This window comes from Solea solea, chromosome 9, assembly GCF_958295425.1.
Source record: "Solea solea chromosome 9, fSolSol10.1, whole genome shotgun sequence".
In the NCBI taxonomy this organism is placed as follows: domain Eukaryota; kingdom Metazoa; phylum Chordata; class Actinopteri; order Pleuronectiformes; family Soleidae; genus Solea; species Solea solea.
In genome coordinates, this window is record NC_081142.1 from 27983901 (window position 1) to 28002686 (window position 18786).

At 41.0% G+C, this 18786-nt stretch overlaps 1 protein-coding gene across 1 annotated transcript in view; it reads left to right on the top strand.

The window, feature by feature from the left end:
- pik3r3b (phosphoinositide-3-kinase, regulatory subunit 3b (gamma)) overlaps nucleotides 1-18786 on the top strand; it is a 201264-nt gene that overhangs the window by 74807 nt on the left and 107671 nt on the right. Inside the window, exons 3-4 of the mRNA XM_058638360.1 lie at nucleotides 8129-8200; nucleotides 8498-8575. Of these exons, the coding sequence (XP_058494343.1) occupies nucleotides 8129-8200; nucleotides 8498-8575 (150 nt within the window). The remainder of the gene's footprint in view (nucleotides 1-8128; nucleotides 8201-8497; nucleotides 8576-18786) is intronic.

Sequence of the window (18786 nt, forward strand, 5' to 3'; positions counted from 1 at the left end):
TCAGACATCTCAGATCAGCAAGAGCTGCTGTGTTATCAGGGAAGTTACACACACACACACACACACACACACACAGAGAGAGTTAAGCTCTCTGACACACACACACACACACACACATACACACCATTACCGCGTTGCTAAATAATTCAGTGTTAGTGCTCACTGCAAAGCCTCTGCTCACATTTTGGTTTAATGTCCCTACATTCATCTCCCAGAACTCAGTGCAAGCTTTCACAGAGGAGACAGCAGTTAGTACAGAACTAGTTGCTTTCATCACTCATCACTAAGTCAATGACCTCTGCACTCTCTCTCCCTGGGTTAACATGGAAGTTAGAATCAGTCAGAATCACCCAGACACACCGTCCCAAACAGCACATTAAACCAGTGAACAATCACGTGTTCCGACAAGTGAGGATATTTGTAAGGAGCAGTTAGACACACATCATTCATGCTAACGTGATGCTCCTGCTTTATCATGGGATGAGGCAGGAGAACTTGTCTTAGGTTGTGAAGCTGGGTTTCTTCAACGTTTCCTAACCCAGGGAGAGTGTTGGGTCCATCACTTTGAGCTAGAGACAATAAGCAAGTCCAAATGAACAGTGTCCCAGATCTCACCCGCTCCAAATGTCTTCACAGTCTCTGCTTACTGCTAATAACTCAGCTCACATTTACACTTTAAATGCAGCACAGCTCTTTTCTGCGATTGTGTTTCATGTATTACAGGACACACTGTGCATGCTTGGTAGAAACTCACAATTTGACTTTAAAGAGGCTTTTAAGACACATAATTACAAAGGTCACAGACTTAAACATATATATATATAATTTAAATGTCAGAAAGCAGCTTGATAAAGGCCTTTGAACACTCTTCTTTTTATTATTTTAGATATGTCCCAGTGGTGAGGTGATAAGGCCCATTTATATCACCACTTATACCCATTTACACCATTTATACTCCATGGCGACATTTGAAAGAGTTAGTTAGTTATTGTCATCCCCATTAATGGGTAACATGACTCATTGGTGTTGCCGATTAGAGAGAAATTAATGACGGGCTGCATTTTCAATATTTCCGTAATGCTAGCACGATTTTTGACAACATGCTTTCACCCCTTGAATCAAACGTGCCATGCACCTGGAAGGCACTCTCTGTTTTCTGCCCCCATGATTGCCGTTGGTATTGCTCCGTCATCGTAATAATGACGGGCCAAATGGCTCTTTCTGTTTCCATATAAATGGGCGTTCAGTGCTAAGCATTAGGTTAATTGGAGACTACAAATTGACTGTAGGCTGCTGACCCGTCCATGGAGAACCCAACCTCTCGCCCTATGTCAGCTAGGATTGGCTTGTAACCTTTAAAGGATAAGTAATAGATACTTATCCTTTAAAGATACTAACGTTTGGATTTCAGCTTCATTAAAACCAGTTTCTGTGATTGTTCAGCTTCTTAAATGTGAACATTTCTGGTTTCTGTGCTGCACGTAACAAAGACATCATTAAAACTGAATGAGAACATCATCATTTCCAGCTCTAACAATCATATTTTTCAACACTTTATCATAATCAGTTGCAGCACTACAAAGTGGCATCTGCTGTTTAAACAATATGGCAAAGAAGGCCCAGGTTCCAAGTATGTGATCACGGCTCCATCTCTGCTTCTGTCTCATTTAACACGGACTGATGTCTGTTGACGCTGTGGAATAAAGACAAACAGCAGAAGTGATTTTCACAGTCATGAGCACATGTAGCACATGTAGCACATGTATCACAGCATATCTTTGCACAAATGGAGGCTCATATTACAGGGGAAATACAAAGACGGTGGATATAATGGGAATTTAAGATGTGCACTGAGTCGACGCTGGAAAAATATGTGATCACAAAGCAAGACAAATGGCTTGTGTGTGTTTGTCTGCAGCGTTCTGTTTGTGCCTCATGAATGCAAATCACTGTCCTTACACACGTTTTTAAAGTGAAAGTTACATTTCCAGAAAAAGACACCATCCATGTTTGTATGTACATGTGTATTCATGTATGCTTATTTATGTTTATGAGCTCTGTACAGTCAGTGTGTGAGTGTGTGAGTGTGTGATGGCCTCATGGATGTTGTCATCCAGCGGTACCCGGGGAACACCAAGGCAGGACTTCCCCGACAGTGAGGCAGTCATGGGAGAGTGGCCGGAGGAGACGGAGGATTGAGCTTTCACTGTGCGATTTAAAGAGGCTTTGCTGCTAATGTCACCACTGCTGAGGGGATTTCCCTGGACACTGTTAGCATTTGAAACACATCAGAGAAAGAAAATCACATTAGGGTCTTTGCACTCACTGGGATGAAATGGCAAAGCAAGGACTTGTTAGTGAAGTCCTTAAAAAACCCTAACCCTAACCCTTCTGCCGACGTTATGCTAACATTACTTTTCTGTGGGTTGACAGGTTCACAACAGTAGCTCAGTAGAATCTTTGTAGTAACTGGCACTTATGGTGCTTTTTCCACCGGCTCTACTCGCCTCGCCACGGCATGGTTTAAGTAGTGTTTCCACTAGCATGATTTTAGTGCCTGCTCCGGCGAGGTTCCAAAAGCGTGCTGAGTAGGTAACTATGTGATGATTGGTCAGACTGCCGGCCACTGACTGGCCAGAGTGCCGTCACAGGAAGAGTCCCACACACAAATCAAGCCGAAAAGCACCGAACTGTAGATCACTTAAAGATCCCATAGCCCGGAAGTGCCAATTAACGCTGCATTGTTGTGTGTATCTGTGTCATTACCTCGTTTATGAAGCCCTAAAAGTCAATAACAATCAGTTCAGCCACTGCTGAGAGCGCAGGGTTTGATTGTTTTCCTGAGCTCTACAAAGCGGAAGGGAACTTCCGTTGACTTGTTACGTAACTGGCGAATTTCACCACTCCTCTAAACAGCAGCGCCTCCTAGTCCGGGCACATCCGGTGGGTCAGACTCCAGATCAAATGAGTAAGGGATTACGGGATTACTCAATATTTTGATAATTGCTAGCGGTGCATCCGCCTTTCCAGAGGGGGAGCTGCGGGTCTGAGAGCTGACGTGCCAATTACGTCACTTCCAGGTAACTGGCCAATCACAAGACAGTCCTTGTTCTGCGGGTGTGGTTTTGGTCTGAAACAGCGCGGCTGACGAGATCGTCAGTGATGAGACATTTACCACTTCATGTTTGTAAGTACACCTCCATATCTCACATAGAAGTGAGATAGGACCATGCTATGGCCGCTTTAAAACTACTTAACAATCCTAAAAACGTGGGTTAATCTCCAACAACTACCAGCAGTCTGGTGTAAAGTCACTAGTCACTCGTTTGTGTGTGTGTGTGGCGTATAAAACGAAGTCGCCGCAGTTTCACGCAGCCGTGCAGTCATGACTCCGCCCCCGTTGAGTAGGTACTTTTTTTTCTAGAGATGCAACCTAAACCGTGCCGTGTCATGCATTTGATGGCAAAATAAAGCCGTGAATATATTAAAATACTTTAGCAGGTTTAGATCAGTCAGTTTAGATATTAAGGGATATTATTTTCTTGTGCCTCACCCATGTTTTCATTGAGAGCAGCTCCTGTTGTGGTGGAAACTCAGAGCAACTTCACCTGCCTTGACATGTGACTCCAAGATGGCTGCTACCTTACAAACACGGCTACTTTTACTGTAAATAGGACTTTAATTGTAAATCAGTCAGACCACATACCATTGTTTAGTATCAGTATGTCTCAATGTGATTGTTGGTGCAGGCGGAAGGTCAGGGGTGCACACAGTGTAGTCTGAACTTTGTTTAAAGTTAAATCACAAAAAGATGAATAATATTCACTCATTACTCAAAAACGTATGTTTTTAATGGCACGAAAATACAGTACATGACCAGCACTGACTCAGAAACAAAGAAGAACATGGAACAAAGAACAAAGATGAAGGAGAGCGGGAGCAGCAGAGGAGTGAAGAGAGGGAGAAACCAGAGAGATTGACAACCAGGAGATGGTGGAGGAAGAGAAGGAAAGGAATTATATTAGTGGCAGCAGTCGAGGAGATTGTCATTTCAAGCCTTCACATTGGTAACAGGATACAGCAGTCACGCTCCAGCAGCCTGCAGGTCACCTCAGCCCTGCACCTCATCTCTCTGTCTCTCTGAATATCTTCTCCCTCACCTGTCTGTCTGTCTGTCTGTCTGTCTGTGTCATATCCACACCTACGGTTCATTTGAACACCACGCCACAAGTGGAAAAATGTCCAGCAGCAGAAAAACAACAACAACAACAACAACAACAAATCCTGAGTTGGTTTTCATTCAGCTGCTCCGTACTGACAGGGGTGGGGAGTGTGTGTGTGTGTGTGTGTGTGTGTGGCGGAGATGGGGGCGTCTCACTTGGGAGTTTATGAACTCATGTTTGGTTTTGACTTTGCAGCCACTGGGACAGGTAGAGGACATCTGCTCTGAATTCTGGGGAGAAAGTGAGGGAATGAAACTGTGTATGAAGCTGTCTCTATGCATTTGTTTTTCTCTTATTGTATTCATTTTTATATATTGTACACAACGTTAAATATTTTAGAGGTAGGACTGAATTTACTCTAAATCTGTGACCAATGCTGCTGCAGAAAAGCCTGGAGGCAAAATAAGAAAGTTAATAACAACATTCAGAATGATTCTGACTCTTTACATCTTCTGTCATAAACACTGACCTTGTCCTCAAAAATACCAAAACCTGGTCCTAATGAGGCATCATTAACATCATTTCTAACTGGAACTGGTTACGTTTAGTGCTTAACTGGTTATGTTAAGTTTCAGGATAAGACTTTGTTTAAGTTGTCCAAATGAATGGAAGTCAATGCAGTGTCCTATCAAGAATAGCAGCACAAACCTGTGTGTGTGTGTGTGTGTGTGTGTGTGCCCAGCTCCATACGTCCTCTATAGGAGCTGGTAGGAGGATCTGGTGCAGAGCTGAGGCTGAGCTTCATCGCTCTTCCTCTTCTCATCTGTTGTTTTCTTTTGTCTCCTTTGTTCCATCACCTCCATCCTCTGTCTTTCCTTTTACCTCCTTCCCTTGTCCTGTTCATATTTCATCCTCTTCTCTGTTGTCTCCCTCCCTTTTTTCTTTTCTCTTATTCTCTGTGTCCTCTTAATTTTTGTACACTTCTTTTAACTTCTAGTTTGTTGTGTCTTTACCCTTTTGTTTTGTCGTCTTCTTTTCACCTCTGCTCTCTTCACTCAGTCTTTTTTTCTCCCCTCTTCTCCATTCATTCTTGTCTTCTTTTTTCCCCTTTGCCATCCACATCTTTCACTGTCACACTGCTTTTCTCTCTTATTCTCTTCTTTTTATCCTTTACTTCTCTTTTTACCCCTCTCCTCTCCTCACGGTGAGCTATTGCCTCTGTGATGTGTTGTGACAGTGATGTTAATGGAAGCACTGTACATTTCACGACCTATATCTCTGGAAATTCCTCTGCTGTTTCTTATTGCTCTCTCTCTCTCTCTCTCTCTCTCTCTCTCTCTCCCTCCCTCACACACACACACACACACACACACACAGACACACAATCAGAGCAGCAGGTACAGGTCTTTACACCTGTAAACACATCAGATGTGTTTTCCCGAAAAAAGATTAAAGCAATCACTGGAACATGCATGCATGTGTGTGTGTGTGTGTGTGTATGTGTGTGTGTGTGTGTACACTTGTATTTGTTACCTCTTTAAGACCTTTTCTGCCATAAACACTAATTGAATTGTCAGGACCAGTAGTCCTCATGGATACCATAAACTTGGTCCTAATGAGGCAGAACCTCATTTGTGAGGAACTGGTTTAGGACTAAGATTTAAATTGTCATTATGATCAGGGTTAGGGTTAGTCAATGCAGTGTCCTGTGTGTGTGTGTGTGTGTGTGTGTGTGTTGTGATATGACACAACTCTCAACAGCACAGAACAAAAGAGAGTGGCAACAGCTGGGACAGAGGGAGAGAAAGCATACGTAAGAGGAAGAGCAGGGATGAAAGAGAGGAGAGACAGAGGGAGGAGTGGAACCCACTCACATCCCAGCCACTCTAGTGAGAGTTGAAGATCACGGCCCGATGAAGCAAACAGGACAACATCATCTGCAAAAAGCATGCTTGGAACCTGCGAGGTTCCAAGCATGGAAACGCTACTTAAACTGTGCCGTGGCGTGGCGAGGCGAGTAGAGCCGGTGGAAATGCGCCATAAGGGACCTTACCAGGGAGCTGAGGAGGGGGATTCCTCTGTAGTTGGAACACAACCTCCAGTCCCCCTTCTTAAAGAGGGGGAGCACCACCCTTGCCTGCCAGTCCAGAGGAACTGACCCCAATGTCCATGCGATGTTGCAGAAGTCTGTCAGCCAAGACAGTCCTACAACATCCAGAGCCTGAAGGAAGGATGTCATCCAACACCAGGGCCCTGCCACCGAGGAGCATTTAACCAACTCGGTAACCAGCTCCAGAGATCGAGTCCCCAGCCCCTACTTCCTTACTGGAAGGCGTGTCAGTGGGATTGAGGAGGTCTTCGAAGCACTCCCGCCACCAACCCACAATGTCCGTAGTCGAGGTCAACAGCATCCCATCTCCGCTGTACACAGTGTTGACGGTGCACTGCTTCCCCCTCCTGAGTCGCCGGATTGTTGACCAGAACCTCCTCAAAGCCATCTGGAAATCACTTTCCATGGTCTCACCAAACTCCATCCCATTCTTGCCAGGACCTATCAGCTGCCTCTGGAGTTCCACAGGCCAAAAAGGCCTAATAGGACTCCTTCTTCATCCCTTACTGCTGGAGTCCACCAACGGGTGTAGGAGTTACCACCAAAACAGGCACCAACCACCTTACTGCCACAGCTCCGGTCAGCCACCTCAACAATGGAGGCACGAAACATGGCCCATTTGGATGTCTCCTGCCTCCCTCAGGACGTGGTTGAAGTTCTACCGGAGGTGGGAGTTGAAACTCTGCCATCAGAGATAACTCACCGCCAGGTGGAGATCAGTTGACAGCTCCGCCCCTCTCTTCACCCAAGTGTCCAAGACATATGGCCACAGGTCTGAGGACACAACTACGAAGTCGAGTGTTGACTCACGGCCATATGGGTGCACATATGGGCACCCTTATGCTTGAACATGGTATTCATTATGGAAAATCCATGATGAGCACAGAACAACAAAGCACAGGGAGAGCATGGTCCATTTACTGTATTTTCCATTGGAGGTCTTTGAACCGCTCTTTGTCCGGTCCCTCACCTATGACGTGTTTGCCCTGGGTAACCCTGCAAGGAGCATAAAGTCCTCGACAAGTGAACTCCTAGGATCATTGGGACATGCAAACCCCTCCACCACGATAAGGTGGCGGCTCCAGGGACATAAATATAAGTCAATTTCATGTCCTCTGAAGTCATAGGAAACCAGACTGTGTGTGTTTTGTATGTGTATGCATGTGTGTGGTTATTCAGACACTAGTACAACCCAGGCCACGTGGCTGGTGTAGTGGTTAGCACTCTTACCTTTGCAGCAAGGAGATCCAGGTAAGAGCCCTGGTTGGAGTAAGGGTGTTTATGCATGGAGTTTTCATGTTCTCCCCATGTGTGTTGGTTTTCTCCGTATGCAATATGAGGATTAGGTAAATTGGTCACTATAAATTGACCATAGGTGTGTATGTGACAGTGAATGGTTGTCTCTATGTGTGGCCCTGCGATGGACTGGTGAACTGTCCAGGATGTGACCCTGCCTATCGCCCGATGTCAGTTGAGATTGGCACAGCACCCCCAGCGACCCTCCAGTGGAGGATAAAGCAGTAGGGTAGATAATGGATGGATAGTACAACCCATGGAGGGCAAACGAACACACACACACACACACACACACACACACACCCACATCCATTCTATCACACACACTCTGCTTCATCTTTTGCGATGGATGGATTGCAGAAATAGTGAGGAACATGCTGCCAGTGGACTAACTGCTTATTTGTGTCCATGGAACAAAAAGTTCTGTAAATATATAATGAGAAAATGATTCACACAATAAAATGATGACCCAATTTTAAATGTGATCAGAATGATAAAGAGATACATGATTTTTATATATATGCTCTGTCTCCTCCTCCCTCTTTTGTCTCTCACTCAGGTGTGGAGGCATGTCTGTCTGACACGGCTCCGGTGGTTGTGCGGAGACTCATCGAGGCCATCGAGAAACATGGTGAGAAAACACACAGTGACTCACAGTTGCATGTGCAGGGAATGGTTTCATCAGCAGCATGTGATAGCACGGAAACTGATGCACACACAAACACATCTCAGGGTCAAGTGTGTAAGAAATAGTGACATCTAATGGTGAGAATTCAGAGTTTAACAAACAAAGGACTAGGACTCTTATCCCTTCCTTTTCCAAGCTCGTCATGGCCTTCACATACCTGAAAGGATGTTCTTCTTCATTTGTGAAGCGAGTTTCTGCTTCAAACACAGAATGGCTCCTCATCTCTTCTCCCTCCTGCAGGTTTGAACAGTGAGTCTCTGTATGGAGCCCCTGCAGCGTCTGGTGGACCTGTAGAGCTGCGACAGTCTCTCCACTCAGGTACTGACACTCTGTGAGACAACTTTGAGTGGATGAAAGACAGGAATGGAATGAAATGTGAGGGTTTGCTGCATTTTCCATGTAGATTGTTGCAAGTTTAGTTTATTTTGTAGTTTCAATCCATGTGTTGGATTCAACACAATATTGTTTCTGTGGCTCACTTTGGTGCTGCAGTCTTGTAGAGTCTTGTTTTAAAGATGTGTGTTTATATGTATATATATATATATATATATATATATATATATACATATACCTATATATGTATATGTATATATATATATATATATATATATATATACATATACATATACCTATATATATGTATATACATATAGTGTAGGCAAGAAAGTTTTATTCATAAAGTACTTTTCATGGACAAAAGCAGATTCAATGACACACTGAGACACAACACAAAGGAGGAATTGAAAGAAAATAATAAATAATACATAGTCAAAACATACTGTATAATCCACAGTTATAGTTAAAATGATCATAAGCAATGAAGGCTTAAGAAGAATGAAGTGTTAACAGAGGTGAAAGAAGTTGAAATAAATCAAATATTAAAGTCTTAAAAAGGCTATGGTAAAAACAATGAAGTGGACAATTTAAGATTTAGGTTAAAAAATACCCAATACAGATAAAATTGCTACAACAAAACATGAATAAAAACAAAATAATAGTTTAAGATGCAGTTAAAATCACTTTCAAATGACAAATGTTTTAGAAAAATAAATGATGCCACAATAGGTTAATAAACAAGTGGAAACATATAACTGCTGTAGAAGTTTGCATGACCACAGACACAATAAATCATTTTTCCAATGCAGTCCAGTACATTGTAAATTCATGAACTTTTTACTCATGTGACACGTGAGAACACTCCACTCTCCTCGACACCTAAAAACATCATTCCCGTTGCTGCCCTGCGTCAGCGTCTGCGTCAGCGTCTGCGTCAGCGTCAGCGTTGCTACCTGTCCCAACATCCACCTGCAACCATACCTCTGTATCACCATGTCTGGAATGCTATGAGATCAGAGTGTTCTCAAATGAAAGATCTGATCTTTGTGTTATTGTTTTACTTGACATGTCGTACACAGTAAACTCATCCATCATGACTCTGAATGTCTCCTTATTTTATTTCTTTCTTTGTACACTTCACAAACTCCTGCTGAGACTGTGTCTGCATGGCTCTCACTGCACATTCAACCAACACAGACAAAAAAAGTTTCAAGTGTTGAAGTTCAGGTTTGGCACCACCAGGGAGTGCTCTCACTCTGTACTTTTATTTTTTGGGGAGGAAGGAAGGAGGGGGGGGAGTCACAAAATCAGACGTGGGACTCTGCACTCTGACACACACACACACACACACACACACATAGAGAGACAGGATAGAGAAAGTTATGAGCTAATGCATGTATTTAGGTCACATCTATATGATGAAAACATTAAATATGAAAGTTTTCAACTGATCTTTTTTTTTAAATTCAGACAAAGTCGAGCGACTGACAGCAAGTTGTGTGTTTGTGTATGATTTGATGTAAGAGAGCACTGTAGAATATGACATAACTTGGTCCATTTAAACTGAATGAACTGTTACCAGAGAGAGAGACAGAGAGAGAGAACATGATTGTGTTTGTATGAAATGATAACGCAGTATGAATTATGGCCTGAATGGACTCCCACAATAGAAGCAGGTTCAAGCACACAAAGTGCAAAGGACTGTATTGTTACTGATGGAGTAATTATTCATTGTAGTATTATTATTATGAGTATTATTAGTGTTATTATTATTATTATTAGTGGTATTATTATTATTATTATTATTATTATTATTATTATTATTATTATTATTATTATTATTATCATTATTATTATCATTATTATTATCATTGTTATTATTATTATGATCATTATTATCAATTTTATTATCAATTTTATTATCATTTTTTATTATTATTATTATTATTATTATTATTATTATTATCATTATCATTATTATTTGTAGTAGTAGTAGTAGTAGTACTAGTAGTATTGTTATTATACAATCTGGAAATGAATATGCTTATAAATTGAAATACTTCCATTGTAATTTGATGTAATGAATCCGTCTATTATGTTATCATTATTAATAATGTTGATCTTTGTTTTTGGTCCACAAAACAAAATGATTCAGTTTTAAGGATTTCTTTGTTATATGGAGCAAAGAATCCTGCAAATATTCCAGAAAAAAAACAACTCATATTTGACAAAATAATTGTTGCAGCCCTAAATCTGTCCAAGGAATACATAAATGAATAAATAAAAGCCCAGAGCAGAATGTCTTGGTATGTAATCAATCTGTGTTATTGACTGGAGAAAATCCATACATTCAAAGGATGAGCTGCATCCATGTAACAACTGTCAGCACATGATTTAGCGGCGCATCTGTTACAGATAGCTTAGTGGATTGCGTCGTCAATTGTGTAACATCAGAGGTTGGCTTTAATAGTGATTAACCTTCACTCTATGATTAAATAGCACATTACTAGCATGGAAACACATGGTTGTTCCCACTGAGCTTTCTACCTAATTCTGTAGTTCTGTAGTGTTCTGTAACATCCAGACCGGTTCAAAGACTGGTCCACAGTCAACATTCAACATTCTTTATTGTCATGTGCTAAGTAGGACTGGGCAATATATGGATATTATATCTATATGCCGATATGAGACAAGATATGCTCATCGTCATATCGTAATAAAGTATCTGTGATGACTTTTCCTGCTTTTAAAGGCTGTTGTATTGATAATCATCATATTTATTATAATCAATACATTTGTGAAATACTCTTGATGTATATTGATTCAAAAAAATACATGGAATCAACAAAACTATATTTTAAAAACGCACTTCTTTTATCACGACACATATAGTCAATGTTGGAGTTTCTAACACACATAAATGCCCTTTATTTAACATTAAAAAGACAAAGAAATAAAGCAGGTATTTTCTGAAATGAAAGGTAATAATAAGTGTATTTTATGATCATGTAACACAGATCATAAACAGTAGATTATATTTTAGTTTACAGCGTATTTACAGTGTATTGTCACTCAGAGAAACAACCTGTGTGCAGCTTTATATCAACATATATCTCCTATATCAGGATATTATGGAAGCCCATTTCTGCCAGAAAAAAGAGGTCAAATCTAGCCTTGATAATAAAAATATCCTCAAAGTCGAAATTATGAGATAAAAAGTCATAATTATGAGATAAGAAGTGGGCATGCGCCTCAACAGCAGTGCTTGTGATGGCCCCTTCATCCATCGCCTCAATCCACAATGTGCAATCTTAAATGTGGTAACTATAACTATTTATCATCATTTTATCTCATGATTATGACTTTTGATCTCATAATTATGACTTTTTATCTCATAATTAGGACTTTTTATCTCATAATTATGAGTTTTTTGAGGTGTCAGCAGTTGAAGGTCAGAGGTCAGTCACAATCTGAAGGGGCCTCAGTTCTCTATCTGTTCACACAAACTGTATCTAAGGTAAGGTAATAGTCTTTTTACTTACTGTGACCCGATATCTGCAGAACAACTCAAGTGTTTCTGTGCTTTGCAGAAACTCAGTAAATGTGTCCTTGGACCACACTGCTCTCCTGTGAGCGCTGCAGCTGTCTGTGCTCTCCTCCTGGTGATAACATGTGACCCTGCAGTCCACAGCACAATACAAAGGTAGAGGATGAAGCAGAAACCTCTGCACTTGTTCATGTGAAACTCTGCCTCAAAGAGAACCATTGTTTTCAGAGAGGTTCACACACAACGCACACGGTGCAGAGTCAGCACTCTGACACACAGTAATTCAATTCAATTCAATTTTATTTGTATAGCGCCAAATCATAACAGACATTATCTCAAGGCTCTGTACATGCAGGAGAGCAGAGACACAACAACAGTTCACACAATGAGAAAAAACTAGGCATCAGTGGAGAGAAAAAACTCCCTCTTAACAGGAGAAGAAACCTCTGACAGAACCAGACTCACAGATGTGAAAGGTGAAAGGAGAAATGAGGCACAGAGGAGAGGTGTTACAAGTTTATACAGGACAGTTCTGAGTCAGTGATGACATGTTTATAGAACTACAATGTCATTTATATAAGCAGCAGCAGCAGCAGAGACTGTTGATAAAAATTAGACTGATATCGACTTTTAATTATTGCATAGCAGAAACTGGATCTGGATCCTGCAACCTGCAAGATGAGGACACAGAAAGAGAGAGAGAGAGAGGGAGGAAAGGAAGGAAAGACACAATTAGTGCATTCTACATGTAAAGTGTAACTGAGGCAGTTTGTCCATGATGCCACTGACTGGACTAAACTTACAGTAACAGAGATGAATAAAACTTAACCTAAAAGCTGGAGAGGGTTTTCTTGGATTACAGGGATGTAATAGCATTAGTGAAACATGTCATCCATCCATCCGTCCGTAAAAGAGCCATGAGCATTGACTTGAGGATGAAGTGATTAGACTCATGTTGTTAATTTAATGTGATTTATAAGGATGTCCGATATAGGTATACCTGTCCTAAGAGAAAACCTGTTTTTAGCTCATGGGGACACATGAGCTAAACTCCTCTACTCCTGCCTCATTTTAGTTTGTGTCACTAAGGCAAACCCTAAAGAAGGATTTCAAACACCAAAGTCACACAATAACACATTTAAAGTTTAAAGTGGATCAACATCTCCTGTGAGCTGTGATGTAAAATCATTGTTTTTCCTCAATTGACTGAGCAGGGATGACTAATGGTGTGATTCATCTGAATAATACGTCATTAATTCATTCATTCACAGGATGTCTACTGCTCAATTTCACGCTTTTATTATGAAGGAGACTCAAAACACTTCCTGTTGCAGCTTTAAATTCCTGACCCCGAAAGTCGACTTATCTTTTTGTTTTTATGGAAACGGACATTTCGCTGGGAGATTCTATTAAAAATGAGAGATCAACCAAAAACTCAGTGTTTCTTTCATATGTACATACATACACACCTGTCATCCCGAGGCAGTGGTGGGAGGGTCAGCATGGGGCCAAAGACATGCACACACTCAAAGTAATTAACTGACAGGAGCTGACGTGAAGGCACTCAGGAGTTTAGCATGCAGCCGTGACACGCACACCCACATATACGTTGAGACAGAAAAGGGGAGTCTGCGTGACAGGAAACCATCGCACGTTACGCCGCTGACATCCCAGAGTCACACTGGCCGTGCGTACCTACAGCACACTAATAGACACGGACAGATCCTATGGAATATATATGAAAAGCGGCGGCTTGTGTGCAGATTTGTGCCGACACATGGCTGCGAGGTCACAGGAAAAGCACAGTTTTGGAGCGAGGGTCCGACAACTGTGTGAGAACAGCAGGAGGGTGAAGAGGAAGAAAGACACGTCAAAGAGCATCATCTTTCTTCTCCATCTTTTCCAGGCGTTGTCGCTGTGAATCATGCAGCCACATGAGATGAAGGTGGAAATTTAGTTCAGAAACACGGAGGATATGACACCATTGTATGACTCTCCCATAATAATAATAATAATAATAATAATAATAATAATAATGATCATAATAATAGCCTGACAGAAATGTTTTATGTAAAATCACCTGATGTTTTTTCAGGATCAGGGTCACCTCTAAAGAGGACACCATTTTGGACCGCCATGTTTTTCCAGTAGCCCACAAGGGACAAACTAAACATCATTGTGAGTTTTGATGCTAACTGGAAGCTACATCGTTTCAACTACATACTTGATAGTGAAGCGTGAGGTGAGGGTTATTTAGCTGCAACAATGTTGACACATGTAACATAAACATCAACTCTATGTGATGCTTATTCTTTTATTCAGATCGTACAGAAACAATTGATGAGATTTATGTAAAATCTGATCCAATAAATCCCGTGTTTTTTAAGTCCAGCCATGTTAACGCCACCTGCTGGACTTGAGCAAACGGATTTACTTCTAAAAACTTTTTTTGGCACTAAATAGCCCTAAGCCTGTTTTTTAGGTCTCTGCTCGAACATTTCACACTCATAATGAAACGAGTATATCTCTGCAACCACAAGGTCTATTTGAATACTTTTGGTGTCATAGTAAAGGGAAGAATTGTGGGATTTGTTAAGATATTTGTGTAAATATCAGTGTAAGTGTTACAGGTGAAGAGTAAATGAAGATGGCACACAAACATTTTTAAATAATTCAGGTTCGCCTGAAAACAAAAAGCTATTTCAGGATGAATATCTCTTTGGAATGATGGAGAATAAACTCTAAACTCACTCAAATCAAAGTCTGACTTTGATCAAGTGAAGCAGAACAACATTAGAGAGGTTTTAGTGCAGAAATTACAGACGACGATTCATTTGGCACATTTTGGAAACATCTGTGCCATTTGTATTCAAACCATGTATTAAACTACTTTCTTCACTTTTATATAACTATTAATGTTCAATAAAACGATTTATGACCTTGTTTCAAAGTTCCTGCAGACTTTAATATATTTTCCATTCCAAAAACGAACACCAGATGTCTCTCTTTGCTGTTATATCAGGGCGGGGTCTTAAGAAAGTATTAAAAGTTGATTAATCAATTTTGGGAAAATTAAGGCCCTTAAAAAGTATTAAAATGTCTTAATGGCGATTTCATGAGGTATTAAATTTTGCCCACAGAGTTTGACTGCAAAAAGTCTGCATTAATGTATTTATTTTCCTCCCAGCGTTTGTTTAAAACTACCATGCACAGACAAGATCGGCTCAGGGCAGCGCGCGAGTTTGCGGACTCCTGGTTGGAGATCCCTGAATTTCAGCAATGGCTGAAGTAGAGCTGAAACAATTAATCGACAACTATTTTGATAATCGATAATCGGTTTGAAGCTTTTTTCATCATTAAAACAAGATTTCTGATTGTTTAAGCTTCTTAAATGTGAGTATTTTCTTCATTTGAGAACATCATCATTTCCAGGTTTGACAAACACCGATCAACATTTTTTAAGGTTTTCTGATAGTTTATGGACCAAACGATTAATTGATTGAGAAAAATAATCGACAGATTAATCGATTCTGAAAATAATCATGAGTTGCAGCTCTAGGCTGAAGCCTGTTGCTGAGAACAACCGAAGAAAAAGATAAGTGTGTGTGAAGTCACATATGCACGGCGCCCGCCACAGCAGAGAGCAGAAGCAGCTGTCTGTCGCTACTTTAACCCAAACCCAGCTCATGAGTTCCTTTGTATGGTTGTGGTCTATAGATTTAATTGCAAACTAACACTAAAACTGTTTGTGTTGTGTTGCTAATTACAGCTTCTCGACATCTCATTGGCTTCCTCACAGCTAATAGAAGGACGCTGTCTTCTCCAAATTTTGATTGACAGCTTTGTTAGCCAATGAGAAGCAACAGAACGCATGGACGTGACGCACCTGGCTGCTTCCCCAAGGGTCCTTACGTCAGCTAGAGACGCCCAGAATGTTTTGAGTGTGGTACTTACAAAGTTTGATATGTACTTATTCATTTAGGTGTTATTTGAGCTGTGTTTGTCACATTTAAAATAGAATAAAATAAATTAATACAGCCTTGTAGCCCAGATTCTGCTGTTTAATTTGATGCCCAGCTTCAATATATTCTCTCAAAATTCACTTTTTTCGTGATCCTTATCGAAAATATGCTTTGAAAACCCCAATTGGGGGACCTTCAGGTTATGGTTTTCAAATCTATATTCATATTCAAAACATGTTTTCAATTGATTAAAACAGATTTGTTTTCACAATTAACTCAAAGTATTTGATTATTTACATAATAATGATATGTTTCATTCTTCTTCATAATACATACCAATTTCCAAACATTTAATGTCTCCACTAATAAACCTAATGCTATTCCTGCTGCTGCCAGCCCTGCATGGTGGCGCTGAAACTCAAATCACTTACATTTTAAAATTCCGGTAGAGAAATGACAGTGAGTGACGTGTGAGAGACATGTTTTTTTTGTAGTTCTCTGCAAAATGACGACACGATGATGATGATACACGATGATGACGTTGATAAACGATGATGATGTTGATAAACGATGATGATGTTGATACACGATGATGATGTTGATACACGATGATGACGTTGATACACGATGATGATGTTGATACACGATGATGACGTTGATACACGATGACGTTGATACATGATGATGACAATGATACATGATGATGACGTTGATACACGATGATGACGTTGATACACAATGATGACGTTGATACACAATGATGCCAAACCGAGTAGAGTCGAGCCGTGCTGTGCCGTGCCGAGTTGTGCTGGAACTGTTATAGTAGAAAAGTGCCGTTCTGTAAGGTTGATTGTGGATGTGATTGTCACCATTCTGACACTGTGTGTGTGTGTGTGTGTGTGTGTGTGTAACAGATGCAAACTAGAGTCTGTCCCACTCTATGTCTGTATTATTGTTATTATTACAATAATATTATTAATGATTATTATTATTATTATGATTGTTATTAGTTTTTACATCATAACCACTGTGCAACAGTCAGAGACAATAACAGTCTGTTTATTGTCTCTGATGCAATGCACAGAGTTGGCTCTCGCTCATTTGCCTCTTGGCCACTGCTCACTTCCCTCAGTAAGCTGTAGCAGAACATCTGACTCACAGCTGATTCTCATTCACCCGTTCACATCTGTTAAGTCGCTGGGGTTAAGTGTCTCACCCAGGGACGCATTGGCATGTGGCCGAGCTGGGGATTGAACACCTGTAGAGGACCTGCTCCACCACTGATCCACAGCCACCCCTGAGCATCTCTGATGTTCTCCCCTCAATCACGCTGTGTCAGTGCTGTGGGCTACACTGTGGCCTGTCACTATGGTGACAAGACCCTGCCTTTGCTGCTCATTTAAACCAGAAACATGTAAACATGTATACATACTGTATGTCACGAGGACTTTAAGAATGTGTTATCTTAAGTGGTGTATGGCTTGTGTTGCTTTGTAAATTGCTCACTCTCCTGCATCCGAGTCTGTTTTTTTTTAGCGAGCACAGGGAAACAGGAGCTAGTACTCTGCTGCTGCCTCCTCTGCTAAGTCTGTGTCACTTATGTAAATATGAAAGAAAACACAACATATCACATCTGAACTGTCTAATGGAGGCAGCAGTGGATCATCAACTCCTGTGCTGTGATTTAAGGTCAGAGAGTGAGAGAGTGAGCGTCCGTGTCTTAGGCTGGATCCTGACACATGTGTGCACAGCTGTACACTTCATAGGAATTTGAACCGTCCCCTTAAACGCAACGTGAACAATCAACACTGAAGCAGGAGTGTCACGCTCCAAAACCAAAACAACAAAAAATGATGAAGTGACAACTGGTTCGTGTGTGTGTGTGTGTGTGTGTGTGTGTTGGAAAATGATGCAACATCATCAGTCACTCTGCTGGAAGAGCTTCAGAGGTGCTGTTACACACACACACACACACACACACACATGCATGTGTCATGATATAGTGTTATGTAACAATGTAACAGAGTTGTTGTGTTGCACTGAAACTCTCCGGTCATTATAAAACCTCAGACGTGTGTTCTTTGTTGTTTTGGTCTGCGTTCTCTCTAACTTCACTGCGTATGTTGAATATTTGACCATCAATGTGAGGACATTTGGTGTGTGTGTGTGTGTGTGTGTGTGTGTGTGTGTGTGTGGATGAGAGAGAGAGAGAGAAAGTCTGTGTGGGTCGCAAAAGCTCAGAAAGCTTTCTAGAGCATTACCTCATCAACTTGACCTACGATTGGTACACGGCCCGGATGTTGCCATGGTGATAGCGAGGTTGGTTCTGCTGTGCCCACACAGAGCTCAGTATGTTGGCCCAGTGATTCTGAGTGTGTGTGTGTGTGTGTGTGTGTGTGTGTGTGTGTGAGAGAGAGAGGACAGCTGTTGTGATTTTAAACCATGTCCATATGTTTTGAGATCACACGTACTGTATATATTGAAAAATACACAACAGGACATGATGAAAGATGAAGAATTGACGAAAAAAGAGACATTTGGCAAATTAAAAAAGGGGTTAAGATAGTTAGAGGAACAGTGGGAAATAGTGATATGTAAGAAACGGGAGGACATTATTGGATTGTGGACAGTGGGAATGTCTTTTGATCATGAGGACAACAAACTGTGGGACATGTTGCAAGAGA